This window comes from Pleurodeles waltl, chromosome 5 (assembly GCF_031143425.1).
Source record: "Pleurodeles waltl isolate 20211129_DDA chromosome 5, aPleWal1.hap1.20221129, whole genome shotgun sequence".
Taxonomy (NCBI): domain Eukaryota; kingdom Metazoa; phylum Chordata; class Amphibia; order Caudata; family Salamandridae; genus Pleurodeles; species Pleurodeles waltl.
The window spans coordinates 621,996,034-622,011,890 of NC_090444.1; the positions used below are offsets into that span (position 1 = coordinate 621,996,034).

General features: G+C 43.4%; 1 protein-coding gene across 3 annotated transcripts in view; it reads right to left on the reverse strand.

Moving 5' to 3' along the window:
- Positions 1-2,690: 2,690 nt before the first annotated feature.
- The window catches only part of RMDN2 (regulator of microtubule dynamics 2), a 516,997-nt gene continuing 503,830 nt past the window's right edge, over positions 2,691-15,857 (reverse strand). For 2 of the 3 annotated variants that reach the window (XM_069234474.1, XM_069234475.1), the window contains one exon: positions 2,691-3,220. In XM_069234474.1, the coding sequence (XP_069090575.1) occupies positions 3,167-3,220 (54 nt within the window). In that variant the 3' untranslated portion in view covers positions 2,691-3,166. The remainder of the gene's footprint in view (positions 3,221-15,857) is intronic. The other variant, XM_069234476.1, reaches the window with a different exon arrangement.

The following is a 15,857-nucleotide window of genomic DNA, read 5'->3' on the forward strand; positions in this document are numbered from 1 at the left end:
TTGCAGAAGAGCTGGCAGCCAATCTGATATCAGCAAGGAGACAGTTGGATCTGCGGAGGAACCACACCCCTAGAAATCTATATTTTTTTTTACCTTCAACATCTCTAAAACTACTGAACATACTTATACCAAATTACAAAAAGCGCAATCTGCGCAACAAGATCTAGCTTCCTGCCAATTTTGGTGTAATTCCGTTCACCGGTTCGGGCTGTAGGCATGTCTAAAGACCCTATGGAATAATGAATGGGGACAATGCGTTTTGGGACACCCCCTTTTTCTCTGTCCCTGCTTGACGGATCACCCCAAAACTTTTAAGACAGCAGCTTAACCGACTGAAGTATACGTTCTGATAATTTCATGAAGATTTGTCAAACGGCACCAAAGTTATTGGCAAAAAAAAAACGCTCTTCCTATGGAAACTAGCTCCTAATTATAACTACCTACTGACGACCACCAGTAGGTTTTATAAATATATATATTTGGAGATCCCGCATGCAGAGAAATGTTAAGTGGTAGAACTACTTCTGATGGAAACTGTGAGTTCAGCCTCTTTGCCTAAAGGAAGAGCAACTAAAGACAAGGTCTAATTTTGTACTGCCTATATGAATGGCTGTCAGTTTAGTGTTCGGGGAGGTAGTATTATTCCGAAGGCTTCACATTTTTTCAGAGCCCCTGACTCATGCTGCAAAAGTTATTTGTAGTTTTTAAAAATGTATGAGCAGCTGACGTTGCTATACAACATAATTTTTGCCATATGCTGGAGATGGGAAACGTCTTAAATAAAGAGGTCAACAACACAGACATTTCCCATGCAAGTGGAACAACGCTTGCCTGAACAATGACTGCCTTTTTCTCTGCCTTAACCACGCATATGCCAAACTACACATATGCGTGGTTAAGGCAGAGAAAAGGGCAGAGAGCAGTCTAGTGGATCTGGAGAGGACGCAGTGAGGTATGTGGTGCTGGGGTAGGGTGTGGATTAAGGGCTTTAGGTGGGTGGGGGGGTTGAGGGTAGTTTTATTTTTTAGGGGCGAGGGTTGGGGAAGTTTATTTTTTTGTGCTTATAGTGGGTAGGGGGCTTACTGGGTAGTTATTTTTTTTAGGAGTGGGTTGGGGGTTAGGATAGTTTTTTTTTTAGACAGGGTGGGGCAGGGTAGTTTTGTTTTTAGGGGTGGGCTGGAGGGAGGGGTAGTTTATTTTTAGGGGTGGGGAAGGTTTAAGGAAGGGTGGAAGGAGAGGGAAGGAGTAAGGATCGGGAGAGGACGCTGTGAGGTTAGTAGGGCTGGAGCACGGTTTTGGGGGGAGTATTTAGCGGTGGGAGTGGATTTAGGGCTTTCGGGAAGTTTATTTGTTAAGGGCAGGAGTGGAAAGGCATGTTTAGTGAAGGCATGTGTGGAAAAGACGCAGTTGTGATTCCGACCGCATTGTTAAGGCATGCGTGGTTCCGGCATGCGTAGTTGTGTCATATAACCGCTGGAGATGCTGTGTTTTCCTTTTTCCTAGAGGCTATATTGTTTTTAACTTAGAAACAGGTGTTCGGCCTATATGTAGCAGTATATGACCTCTTTGAAAAACTGACATCCCTGTCCATTAGACATAACACATTGTGTACGAGGATGGGAAGCGGCACAAGCCAAATCATTTGTCTCAGCTTGGCTTTTGACATATCTCAAACCACTCTGAAAACTTCTTGCTAAATTGGAATGGAAAGCATTTCATGTTGTCTTGAATGTACAAGGATCCTCTACAGCCTCCTATACTAAATAACCTTTCTGAACCAAGGAGGGCTGGATCAGAGCACTATTATCTATAAAGACTTTGAATCGGATCTTGAGGGCTTAAACTTTCTGAGCAGCTCATTCCAACTGATCTTCGTGCAATCCTGTCTCTGGAATCAGCAGTAAGGGGTGCCTATTCTTAAACCACTTTTGACTAAATGTTATTACAGACATGTCTCTGGAACAAGTGGTAAGATTTAAGTTGACCCACTAGGTAAAATATTGGAAGGATCCTGTCCAGGCCCAAATTTGGGGCCATCAGGAAGTACGAGAAGCAGAGGAGGCTTTGCTTGTAAGCAATAACATTTTTAATAAAAGACAGTGGAATCACATATCAGTGGAAATCTCAACAATTTTCAAGAGTATGTACTGGAGGCCCTGGTTTTACTGTCTTCAGGGCATATAGGCACATTAGTGCTGATAGAACTACTTACAATAAGAGATGCAAAGATACAAGCACAACTGAAGGTCTGAACACTACCACTTGCATTGAATCAAGAACAATGAATATGTCTATCCTACAAGGAAGGTTAGCTGGAGAGTGGGAAGAGGACACAAAAGCAATGGGTTTAGTTGCCCATTTGCTAAAGGGAGTAAACGTCAATGTAGCTTACTGATTAAATCCAGGGAACAGAGACAGCGGTTTGGAGTTAATACACATGTTCGATTGGGGGTGTTTGCACGGACACAACTGTGATATCTCAATGTCTAATATAATATGCTTGCATGGCAATCACTGGGGAGAGCAGATAGTCGCAGTGCCATCACTCACTCCATTACTCACTCAATCACTAATTCACAAACGAGCCACACTGACTGTACTGCATTTGCCCTCCTAGTTACTGCAAATTATTTGTAAAACGAACAGCCATCTTGACCAGGTGAAATGAGAAAGTTTACATTTTCAAGACGTCTAATAAAATATCATCTTTATTGATTTATTTTTTGTTATATTATTGCTTTATTAATCTTTGTAAGAAATATAAAATATACTAAAAGGCTGAGATGTTCTTTCTGTTTTTTTTTTTTCTTACACTGTAAAAGAAACATTTTAAAACGAACACACGGCGATTACTAACTTTTACAGCTTTTCCATTGTTTTCCTCTGCGCCGTTTTCATTAATCTGGGGATTATGTTTGAAGATAGTCCTACAAATCTACAACGATTCATGCTGATTCACAAACAATACCCTAAACTTTCTGCTACTGAGGCTAAATAGAAGAGCAACGTTTTTTGCCAAATGATTAAAAGCAGAGGACGATCTCAATATGTACACGATCATTAATATAGTTGTATTCTAAACTTCAGGCGGTCATCCAATCAACCAGACTCTTGGATTCCATTCAACGGATTGCACTGACATGATCTCGTTTGGGAAGAGTTCTTGTTATTGCCTCAGGGTAGTAAGTAAAGCTTCCAAATCTTTTTGAGATTCTTTATCCTACAAAACAAACATTAAAAAATCCATAAGAGCATCAGTATGGCACATCTGCGATTTAAACATTTATGCTCATGGGCCTGTGGCATAATTAGCTATGAGACAGTTCTTACAAAAATATAGACTTTTGAGCACTATTTGCGTGCACAAGGCAGATTTGTTATTGCGAAGGTTTTCGGCACATACATGAAATAAATAGTAAAAATATCTAATACTTGAAGTGTGAGCAAAAGAAAAACAGGTTATTAAAAGAATACATGCAAAGCGTTTGCTGATCTAATGTTTTAATTCTGTATTTGATTGTTTTACTGCTATTTACTGAAAATGAAGTTAAAAGCGCAACTGTGGGGCTATGCAAAGATAGAAGAGCGTAAAGTAAGATAACGGACCTTGGCATTACACGTTTACTAATAACTCATGTGTAGGACTGTGACCATGTGGTATGTATTATATACCGCCCAGCTATATGGATTTCAAGCACGATAGACAAGCATTATCAAAGCCAGCGTTTCCGCCTCTCAAAAGATGGTAGAATATTATTATTATTATTGTTATTCTTTTTACTGAAGGCATATGAAACAAGAAAAACAAAAAAAGAAAATGCTGCCAACTAAATATGGAGGCTGTATCCTTGCAAAAAAATAATTAACCATCTCATACAAATTTATTATAGCAGCATATTGCTTACTACCAGACTGGGTTAAATAGAACAGATATAGAAATTAATCGTAATGTACTATCCAGTCAAACATGATTCTCGTCGGATTAAGAAAAGTAATCTTGCTTTTGGACTACTGTAACTAAACACAAAAGAGTGAATAAAAAAAAATAAAAGTAACGGAAGTAAAGAAAAATGCAATGGCCAAATAAAGTGTGGGTCCACCAGCCTTGGCACTTTAATACATTTCTTTTTAGGAGGATAGGAGCAGGTGATAAGGGAAAAAAACGCTGCAACTCACAAAGCAAGAGATCCATTGGCTGTAGTGGGTTGACCCACAGCCTCACGTTTCATGCTGTGGTGGCATGAAGCAAAATGTAGATGACCGTGGAACAGGCCAACAGTTGTGGGAAACAGATTTTAAATTCCCTTTAACAAGAGGCAAACAAAACATCTGAATCCATCTCAAGGCCTGAATTTAAAAAAACAAGACACTGGCGAAGCCAAAAAGTCTGGCCTTGGAAACCTGGAATGAGGGCTACTTCTGTTTTGGGAAAGTGAGGATAGGCATTGTTGGCTGTGAGGCAGTCTGATAGCTGGGTCAAGCGGTAGATTTGCAGTGATCAAAAATAACTCTTTAACTATTGCTGCCACTGTGGCATACTTTTTAACCCCTTAGCTGCTGTGCCTTACCTCCCCCCTTTCAGTGCTGAGCCCTTGTTTGGCTATTTGGGGTAGTTCATGCTTAGGTCTTCATAACTTTTTGTCCACATAAGCTATGCACACCAAGTTTGCGTCTTTTTTATCCAACATCATAGGGATTCTAAAGGTACCCAGAGTTTATGGGTTCCCCTGGAGGAAACCAAGAAATTAGCCAAAATGCAGCAAAAATTTCGTTTTTTACACACAAATGGGAAAAAGAGCTGCCGAAGAAGGCTTATGTTTTTTCCCCTGAAAATGGCATCAACAAAGGGTTTGCGGTGCTAAAATCACTATCTTCCCAGCTTTCAGGAACAGGCAGACCTGAATCAGAAAACCACATTTTTCAACACAATTTTGGCATTTTACTGGGACATACCCCATTTTTACTATTTTTTATGCTTTCAGCCTCCTTCCAGTCAGTGACAGGAATGGGTGTGAAACCAATGCTGGATCCCAGAAAGCTAACCATTTCTGAAAAGTAGACAACGTTCTGAATTCAGCAAGGGTTCATTTGTGTAGATCCTACAAGGTTTTCCTACAGAAAATAACAGCTGAAATAAAAACAAATATTGAAATTGAGCTGAAAAAAACCCAGCCATTTTCCACGTTTTATTCCGGAACTTTTTCCTGCAATGTCAGATTTTTTAAAGCAATATACTGTTATGTCTACTGGACTCTTCTGGTTGCAGGGATATATAGGGCTTGTAGGTTCATCAAGATCCCTAGGTACCCACAACCAAAAAGTGGGCTGCACCTTGCAATGGGTTTTCATTCTATACCGGGTATACAGCAATTCATTTACTGAAATATAAAGAGTGAAAAGTAGGTATCAAGAAAACCTTTGTATTTCCAAAAAGGGCATAAGATAAGGTGTTGAGAAGCAGTGGTTATTTGCATACCTCTGAATTCTGGGGTGCCTATACTAGCATATGAATTACAGGCCATTTCTCAAATAGACGTCTTTTTTACACACTGTCTTACATTTGGAAGGAAAAAATGTAGAGAAAGACAAGGGGCAATAACACTTGTTTTGCTATTCTGTGTTCAATCAAGTCTCCCGATAAAAATGGTACCTCGCTTGCATGGGTAGGCCTAATGCTCGCAACAGGAAACACAACATGGACACATCACATTTTTACATTGAAATCTGACGTGTTTTTTGCAAAGTGCCTAGCTGCAGATTTTGGCTCTCACCAGGTTCTGTTACCCAGAATCCTCTGCATACCTCATAATTTGGCTAAAAAACAGTTTTTCCTCACATTTCGGTGACCGAAAGTTCTGGAATCTGAAAGGAGCCACAAATTTCCTTTGACCCAGCATTCCCCCAAGTCTCCCGATAGAAATGGTACCTCACTTGTGTGGGTCAGCCTAGCACCCGTGACAGGAAATGCCCCAAAACACAATATGGACACATCACATTTTCCCAAACTAAACAGAGCTGTTTTTTGGAAAGTGCCTAGCTGTGGATTTTTCCTCTAGTTCAGCCGGCACCTAAGGAAACCTACCAAACCTGTGCATTTTTTAAAACTAGACACCTAGGGGAATCCAGGATGGGGGTGACTTGTGGGGCTCTCACCAGGTTCTGCTACCCAGAATCCTTTGCAAACCTCAAAATTTGGCCAATAAAACACTTTTTCCTCACATTTCGGTGATAGAAAGTTCTGGAATCTGAGAGGAGCCACAAATTTCCTTCCACCCAGCATTCCTTCAAGTCTCCCAATAAAATGGTACCTCACTTGGGTGGGTAGGCCTAGTGCCCACAACAGGAATAGATCACACAACGTTCAATGTTGGTCCTTACATGAGGCAACTGTTGACCCTGGGGTGATCCATTCCTGACGCAGGCACTAGGTACAGGCACTCAAGTGGGGTAGTGTATTTATCAGGATATTTGAGGAATCACTGGGTGGTAGGACTTTTGTGGATCCTAACATATTCCTGTAGTTTGTGTGACAGAAATGGAAGAAAAAATAGAGTTTTTATTCAATATTTCAGCTTTGCAGGGTATTCTGGTTAAGAAAACTTTGGGGAATCCATATGTCACACCTCTGTGGGCTCCTACAGTTTCAAGAAATGTCTGGGTTTAGTATGTTCCCCTACATGGTCGCCAAGCCCAGGACCAAAAACACAGGTGCCTGCCTTACAAAACCAGCTTGTTTTGTGATATATCATTTTGATATCTCCACAATACAATTTGTGCTGTGGAATTTGGAGCTGAATGAAATTGGGGAGCTTCCAAGAGAGCACTCTCTCTCTGTGCTTGCCGCCGCATTCACCTGCTCTCTAGGTTGGGCTAACCCGCTATTGTCCCATTGCGCAGACTGTGCTTGCGAAGGGACAGCAGGACTGTCCTCATCACCTCCCTCATAATTACTGGAAGAGGAGTTATCGAATGGGACTCCTCCGACCGAAAAATCACTCCCAGAGTCTGCGCCATTGCCCTACCCCTCAGATGCTGTCTCAGTATCTGCTGTCTCAGTCTCTGATCCTATGTCAGAGCTGTCCTCTATAACCTGAGTGAGGGCGTGAGCAGCAGTCACCCAACGAGATGCCATCTCTGCTACTGGCTAAACTGTTGCTCTAAAACACTAGCCTACGTAGACAGTCACAAAGTTGCTGGGGTGTGTGTGATACGTGCAACAGTAGAGGTCACCTTACCTTCGCTTCTTCCCTCAATCAGCACGTTCTTTCAAGACACTCGGAAAACACCTTGTCACATACCAATCATCACAGTCTTTAGCACCTCTAGCGCCCAGTCCAACAATCATTATTGGTGCTCCCACTCCAATGTCTTCCTCCTTGGATTCCCTCACTACCACCCAGCAAAAGTGCCCTTCATCTCTCCATAACCCCCACCCCGCACATACATTTAATTTGTATCATAGCGCAGGTAATGGCTGACTTTACTAATGTACTCAACTATATACATAAAATACAGATTTGCTCTTTGCAGTAGGCCTATAAACCTTCTACGCTTCTTTATGGGAACAAAACTGCCACTAGATAAAAGTCTGATCCTTTTGTAGCAGAAACATAATCACAAGACTTACTTGACTTTTTTATTGCTGCCTAAAAGCTACGGTTGAAATGCGTCAGTTGAAGTATGTGCATTGCTTTGAAGACACAAGCTGCAACTGCAAGACAACTGGTGGCAAATATATATCTATCACATTTACTTGTGGGTCTGGTTTTTCTGGGGGCCGATCGCAGCCCCCAGGGAAACCACACATGCATTGACAAAAGTGATCTATCTATCTATCTATCTATCTATCTATCTATCTATCTATCTATCTATCTATCTATCTATCTATCTATCTATCTATCTATCTCTTTATAGATATATCTATCTACATAGATCTCTCTCTCTCTCTCTCTCTCTACATATATATATATATATATATATATATATATATATATATATATAGATCTATAGATTTTTTTTTGGTAGTTGTATGGTTTCCCTGGGGGCCATTATGGCCCCCCCCCCCCCCAAGGAAACCATCCAACTACTAAAACAATTATGGGCCCCACAGGGGGTCGCCCTGCCCATGGGCGACTCCCTGTCCATTTCTTTTATTAAAAAAAAAAAAAAAAAACAATTGCCCATGGAGGGGAGACGGGTATGATCGGGCCCGTTTGCCGAGGGGGCCGACCCCCAAGAAAACCTGTTCATGAAGGCCTCATATAAAAGGGTAGAGTCTCCTCTTTTAAGCGAGGCCTTCCCGAACGTCGGGAAGGCCGTTTGGGGCCGTTTTCCCCATTGCGGACGCTTCCTGCTCCGATGGGGAAAACAAAACAGTGACATCAGCGCGTCACAAATGGGTGGGTAGGGTGGAGGGGGGAGGTACGGAAGATCTTCTGCGTCTCCAGTTTTTTTTTTTAGAAAAAAAAAAATCCTTGAGTGCGACACACCCGAGGATTTTTTAAACCCCCTCCCTGGTGTCGACCACTGGTCGTGACCCGCACCAGAGAGGTGCCAACGCCCATACCAAATCGGTTAAGGGCAGTGTTGCATCAGATGAAAACATGGAGCTGATAGGTAAAGCACACAGAAGAAAGGAACAGATGCATACACCTGGGAGGTCTGTGAACCACTCGTTTAAGATCATCCCGGAAGGTACAGAGTACTGAATATTTGCCCCCAATCAATACATCCATTCACAAACATTTTCCCTCACTATACTTTAATTCTTCTGCAGTGTCTAGTACTGCCAGAATGGTGGCAGTGTTCTTGTACAATGTGAATTAAGGGACGGGGAGTAGCAACAGAGAGAGAATATGGTGATATTGAATTCTTATTGGAGAATTCACTGCCAGTAAAATCAGCTGAGTGTCATCAGTCAGCCTATAACTTGACAGACAGAAGCTCTCCAGCTTTGGGTAAAGTTTAACATTTACACTGTTCAATATGTGCAAGATAAAGTTGAGCCCATACCTTTCTAAGCTGCCAGCTAAAGTTCTGTTTAGCAAGTAGCAGCACTGAATGAACTTAACTCACCAGTCGCAAGGTCCACTTTCCAAGGCCAAAACTATACTATATAATATTCCGGCAGACACACCCTGTCAGCCAGCTAATGCCTTAAATGTATGCATAATGGGGGTAAATGAGTGTGAGGAATGCTGATCGAGTAACTAATTCAGTTTATGCTCATGAAAGTACTAACAAGCCCTCTCTAATTTAAATGCTCACCCATGCACTGTTGAGAGCCGAAGCTCTTAGCCTGAAGGAACATGGCTTCTCTGTGAAGATGTTTATGTTTTGTAAAGCACATACCTGCCCCAGAGCCACGGTGTCCAAGTGCTAACACTCCATCCAGGAAGAGCCTGGGATATAGATGGAAATCTAGAATAACAAAGTTTTCAATTGTTTGTTGAAAGCCACCTCAAAAGGGCTTTGGACGAGTTTGGGGAGGTGGGTTTGTTTGAAGTGAAAGCACGATAGCAGAAACGGAGATCCTTAAATTTAGTACTCTAAGTGAATGAAAGTCAGATTATGAGTGTGGCAGTTTGGCCAGTGCCAAACCAACACCTACCTCTTCCTACCGCCAGGGTAGTTGGACCCACCGGGCTGGAGAGGAGCATCTCCAACCTGGCTGTCAACCCAGTACCGCTGGCGGTATCATGAGTCCCCTCTCTGCCGGGGATTTCATGGCAGTAGCACCGCCACAAAATCCCCAGGGGAAAGGCTACCGGCGACAGGAATTTGCATTCCTGTCGCCAGTAGACGACTCCTCATCCCCCCCCATATACCTACAAACCCTCAACCCCCTTCCCTTATAACATTCCCACCCCCACCTCCCTGAACGCCCCAGTAACCACTGCTCCCAGTGGTGACCCTCGGCCCCCGCTCCCAGTAGTGACCCCCCCACTCCCCATACTTACATCCCACCCCCCTTCATACACGAACGCACTCATACCCCCCACAGACACGCACACCCTAACACACACTCACAACACCCTTACACTCACCCATGCGCACACATGCAACACCCCCAATCCATACACACATACATGCACACAGACACAACACCCCCACTCACACACACACTCATTACATTCACTCCCATTGACACGCATACACTCCATCCCCCACCCCCTCCTTCTCTCAGCATACCTACACAGACAACCCCCACCAGTCTACATGCGTGCACACATGCACCCCGACCCAACATTCGAATTCACCCACACACGCATCATCACATTTACACACAGACATACAAGCATGCAGGCACAAACACTACCCTCCCACCCCCCCTTCATTACAAGCATACACACACATCCATTCACACACCCCACACCCTTCCCCTTGCGAAGGACACTTGCCCCATCCGACGAGGTGCTCCTCCTTGAGGGGACGGGACCCAGCGCTCCCACCGCCAGCAGCACCCCACCATCAGGACACCACCAGGCCATATTACAGGTTGTAATACAGCTGTCGGAGTCCTTTTAGTGGGGCAGGCGGGCCGGCTGTGGAACTGCCTCTGCGCCTCCGACCGCCAGCAGGACTACTGGATGATTTCCGCCCAAATTGGGGCGGAAATCCTTCAGTACTCGTAATACGGTGGTCGGAAGTCCAACAGCACTGGCGGTCTTCTGGCGCCTGCGGCTTCGGCAGGCTAAGGAAAAGACCGCCAAAGTCGGAATGACCACCAACATATCTCGATGCGAAGAAATGGAGTGGCACCCAGGAACCTGGAGTAAGAAGAGGTCTGCAACATCCTGAATAACTTGTAAGGGAGTCTGACTAGTGCCCAAGTACAGACCACTTCCACAGTCCAGGCGAAAGATGATTTTCTCTTGGATGACAGTTTTCTGGGTAGCCAGAAACAGGAGAGGAGGGATTTTTTCTCAAACACTACAGACTGCCAACACAGCTAGTGGCAAGGGTTTTGATCTGGTGGTTTTATAATGCAACCAAATACCAACAGTTTTAACAGCTTGCTTAGGGACCGGTGGGGGACTAAAACTATTTGACCACTAATGAAAGGACCAGAGGTTGGAATGACTGACCACAACTAGGTCTTCGTCTTTCCGCCATTCAATTTTAGGTAATTAAGGCCAAAACACTTTGTCACCACTGACAGGCACATTTGAAAATGAATATAATTGGAATGCAGGGGGATCCTTGATCAGAGAGACAATACTCTCGGCATCTTCACATATGAAAAAAGGGAGAACTCAAAGACATGACTAATTCCTGCCATAGGTTGGAGCTACACATTGAAATGCGTGGCCGTCGGAGGGTGGTTGGGAGATGAAAAAGGTTCAATAGAGACTAAAAAAGATTAACAGCAAAGAAAATAAATAAATCATTTTATAGCAGGTTTAAAAAAAACTACTTTCAAAAGACTATTAGGCAGGGTATAGGGAGGCACAGTACTGAATGCCGCTGTGAAATCCAGCAAGATAAGAGCCTGAGTACCACCCTGATCTAATATTTGGCACGCGTCCTCTGTGACTGCGAGCAGAACGGACAAACCTGACTGAGAGGGATTTAAAAGATCCTGAATTATGGGAAGTGTGATAATTGTTTGATCAATGTTTCTCCTGGATTTTAGATCAGAACCGGAGAAGGAAAATGGTGCATCAGTTTCCTAATACTTAGGGATCTAATGAATGTGTCTTAAGAAGTGGAATTGTTATTGCATGTTTCTAGGCCTGAGGAACTGAAGCAGTTTCAATAGAAATATAAAAAATCTTGTCTAAGATAGGATAGATGGCCTGAACACCTAAGGCCTGCGCTTGAGAAGGGGCAGGGTCCAGCGGAGAATCAGATTTAACAGTAGTAATGAGACTAGTTAGAGTGAAGTGTCAATCCTATCCCTATTATGTCACTTGACTACAAACGATACTGAGAAGAAAATATATATAATGCAGTATTAAGATTTTTATAACCTGTCTTCATCTGGGTACCTTGCTTCTTCCTGAATCCAGGCAAGCATTAGAGACTTAACCAGAGTTGATTTGGTACAATGAAAACACAATTATATGTTAACCATCTGCAACATTATTTGTATTCTGATTGTACAGAGACATTGTTTGCAGTGCAGATCAGTACATGAACTAATGGCTGAGGTACTAATATAGCTTTATGGCACTGATATACATATATATACATATAGATATGTATATGTATATAAAACAATATCCTTTCATGCTTTGTGTGTTGCATAATATATGCAATAAAGTAAGCAGCAGAGAACTTTGGGAAGTTCCCATGTTTAGTTGGAGAGCAGTTTCTATATAGAGCACCTCTAACACAACAGGTGTGGGGGCTGTTAAGGACAGGTCTCTCTGGCCTGTTCCGAAAAAGGGTAGATCACCGGTTAGGCGGTCTACTTCATAGACATGGAAAGCGGTAGTGACATTTGAGTGTTTGAGCGGTGGAGTTCCCTTTACGGACCATGTGGTCTCACACACATTGTATTGTCATGTTTCATCATATGACCACCTAGCCACACCCAGGTAAGATGATACTACCAGGGCGGACTCAACCTCGTTAAATGAACTCTGAGGGAGTGCTGAAATTTTATCTTTCTGGATAAATAAGGGGATCCACTTGAAAGAGAAATAGATACTAAAATTACCTCAGAAATCACCTATTAGATATAATATTTTAATGTAGGTATTTGTTGGTAAGATCAAAAGCATTATGTGGCAAACTTGAATATAATGATTCAAGGGTTCTTACAATAAATGTATGACACACATGTTTCTGCCCTCTCCTAAAGCCGGAAACGGTCTGGGGCTAGCTAGATATGCTAGGTCGTGAGTAGATGTACTAAAGTGCTCCGAGGCCTGCCTTATTAAACTGTTTGAGGGAGGCCCTGTGGAATAGAGGCTATTAGCCTCAAGTCTGGGAACGCGGGGAGGGGAGTTGCCCCTTATTGTCACTTACTCCAAAGGCGGCATCTCTTATGTACACCTAAAGGGTTCTGAGTCCTAGCTGATAGCTCCGCCTTTGGAGTAACTGTGACAATAAGGGGCTGCCCTCTGGATTACGAGCCCCCATACCGCCAGCCTTTTCATGGCGGTACCACCATGGAAAGGCTGGCGGAATGGGGGTGTCAGGGGTAAACTGCACTGCCCATGCACAGCCCCTTCGCGCATTCCACTGCATGAATTACGGGCAATGGAATGCGCGACAGGTGCGGCTGCACCTGCCGCACTGCCACATTGCTGTCGGATCAATTATGAGCCAGCTGTAATGTTAAGGCCCTGCTCACCGTAGGGACGGCGGGCAGAAACACTGTTTCCACCAGCCGGCCCTGCAGTGAATTTCAAATAGGGCCGGCGGTGTTTGGACCACACAGGCGATCTCTCAGCAATATGAGTTTGGTGGGTGGCTCCTGCCACCCGCCAAACTCATAATGAGGGCCTTTATGTATTTGTAAGCCCTTACTGTGAGTATAAATGTCAACAGATTCTGCTTCCAGGAATCACAATATTTCACAAGGGTAGGCAAGAATGTTTGCTATTCAGTCCCTATATCGGTTCCCGTTTATCTTGCTGATGGCCATTTGCTCGAGTAAGGAAAACATTTTGCAACAAGAATGACAATCATGGATAACCAAGCACATTTGAATTATATGAACAAGGTAGGTGTTTATACCACATTAAAAGAATTGTGGTTGGTGCAGACAAAGGTGAATAATGTTGTTTTTCCGCAAATTTTTTGAAAAGTGTCAAGTAATGGAAAGATTCATGTTTCTTCCCTCTTCCGAATTGGCACGATCTTCTACTGTGTTGAAAGCAATATGGCTTGCCAACATCAACAGTGAATCAAAAAGCTATTGAAACTCTGTATATGGTAAACATACTTTCCTCTAGACGTTTTATTCCCCTGAGTGCCTCCTTAGAGCCTGTGATTTTTTTTTTAATATACTGCTACTTCTTTAGGCCCAATTAACACAGGTCAGTGCAGTTCTGAAACGGTGGAAATTTACAATGTATGCACTCCTACAACTGGAGTAGGTTTCCGAATTTTATTGGATTACAAACGATTCCCCGGAGTATGCCTAGCAATTTACAACAGATTTTCAGGGCCTCTATTACGCAAAGCGTGAACTGCTCCTATTTCAGCCTCCTTTAAACAGGTGTGCCAGGCACAAACAGGGACAGTGTGTCTATTTCAAGTAATGTGCTGCCACGAGGGAAGCACATTAATTAAATATAGAGAGGCTGTTTTAATCAGTGGCTCCGTCTTCTCTGTGCAGGCTACACTTGCCTGCACTTGAAATATGGGACAGAGATCTCCTGCGGGTAGATGTAGTGATGATTGCACCCACCTGCTGGAGGATGACTTGGGAGTCCATATGACCAACCCCCTTCATCCCACTTCAGGAGTTCCATGCAGAGGGCATAATGACTGTGCAATACCTTTCTGTAGCACAGTCAGTGCACCCCCAATGACCTCTTTGCCTCTGCGCCCACGTCCATAATAAGGAACAGGCACAGTGCAAAGTGTTTCCTCATTAGCCCCCATGCTAATGAGGGAATGCCCTGTAAAGATAGCACTGGCGCTCTATGTGCAGTGGCATCTATCTGTATTACAGAAGAGGGTATACAAGTTTCTGCATCTTCTTCTGTAAGACTACAGTGCCCTGGGGGTGTAGCCAATATGCGCACATGCCCACTGCGCCCAAGGGCACTGTTTGTAATATGGTCCCAGATGCACTTCAAAGCATGGGACAACTAGGCAGAAAGCCACCTACAACTGTACCTTGGCAGCACCAGAGACATGAGCTGCTACGATACAGTCTGTTTTTGCTATGTCCGTGAGTTCATACTGTAGTGTCTTGCACGATTTAGAACAGAACCTTTCTGGCTTCCCGAGGACTCCCTACCAGTGTGACATAATCATTAGAATAGAATGTAATGAAAATTTGGTTTAGAATGTTGGTGTTCACAGGTACATGCAGAGGAATAACAACATGATTTACAGTCATTCAGAGGACACCAGACTGGGAAGGATGATACAACTGGCGATGAGATAGGGGATAAGTAACTTGAAGGAGAAAGTGCTCTCCTGGAGAGCTTGGCATGGTCCAAGCAAGCTGCTTGTGCGTGCCACGTGTACCTTTGTTGAAGTGCTGAGTTGACGGTTTGTGTATGTGGAGTCAAAGCACAACTCTAACCGATTTGAAGCATGTGAATGGAAAAAAAGCTTCACAGAATATTCTATGCATCGTTGGTCAGGAAAATAAGATCAAGATCCTACAAAAAGGTACTGCGCTGACAAGCAAAGTAAAATTATACAATATATGGAGTGAAAAAACTGAAGAAGGATTCAACCAGGTTCATAAAATGCAGTTAAAGACAATTCTCATTTATCAAGTAACGTGAACAGAAGCGCTGAAGACGGATCAACCAGGGGTAAGAAAATGCAAGCTGAAGTGTCAAAAGAATAAAATAGATAATTTACCATTCCCGACAAGTAAAGTAATCACACCCCAGTTGACAGTGGCCCTGAGAAGTGCCCGGGGTTTGCTAACGAATCGCTCCATATCTACAGTGGCAGAAAGTTGGCAAAAGGCCGTTCGGCCAATTGAGCTAGCTCATCAAGGACAGCTCGAGGCCTGCCCATGGCAAGGCCAAGGCTGGGCATGAATGGAACTAATCCTGGTTTTCAGTCAGAGAGGTTAGTGAAAACTCCAATCCTGATGTCTGCAAATTCCACACTGGTCCACAATGCTGCTGCCTTCTGGAAACCACCATCACCATTCAACACAACCAAAAATCAAAATATTGGTGATACTGATAACAAGAAGATGATCAAAT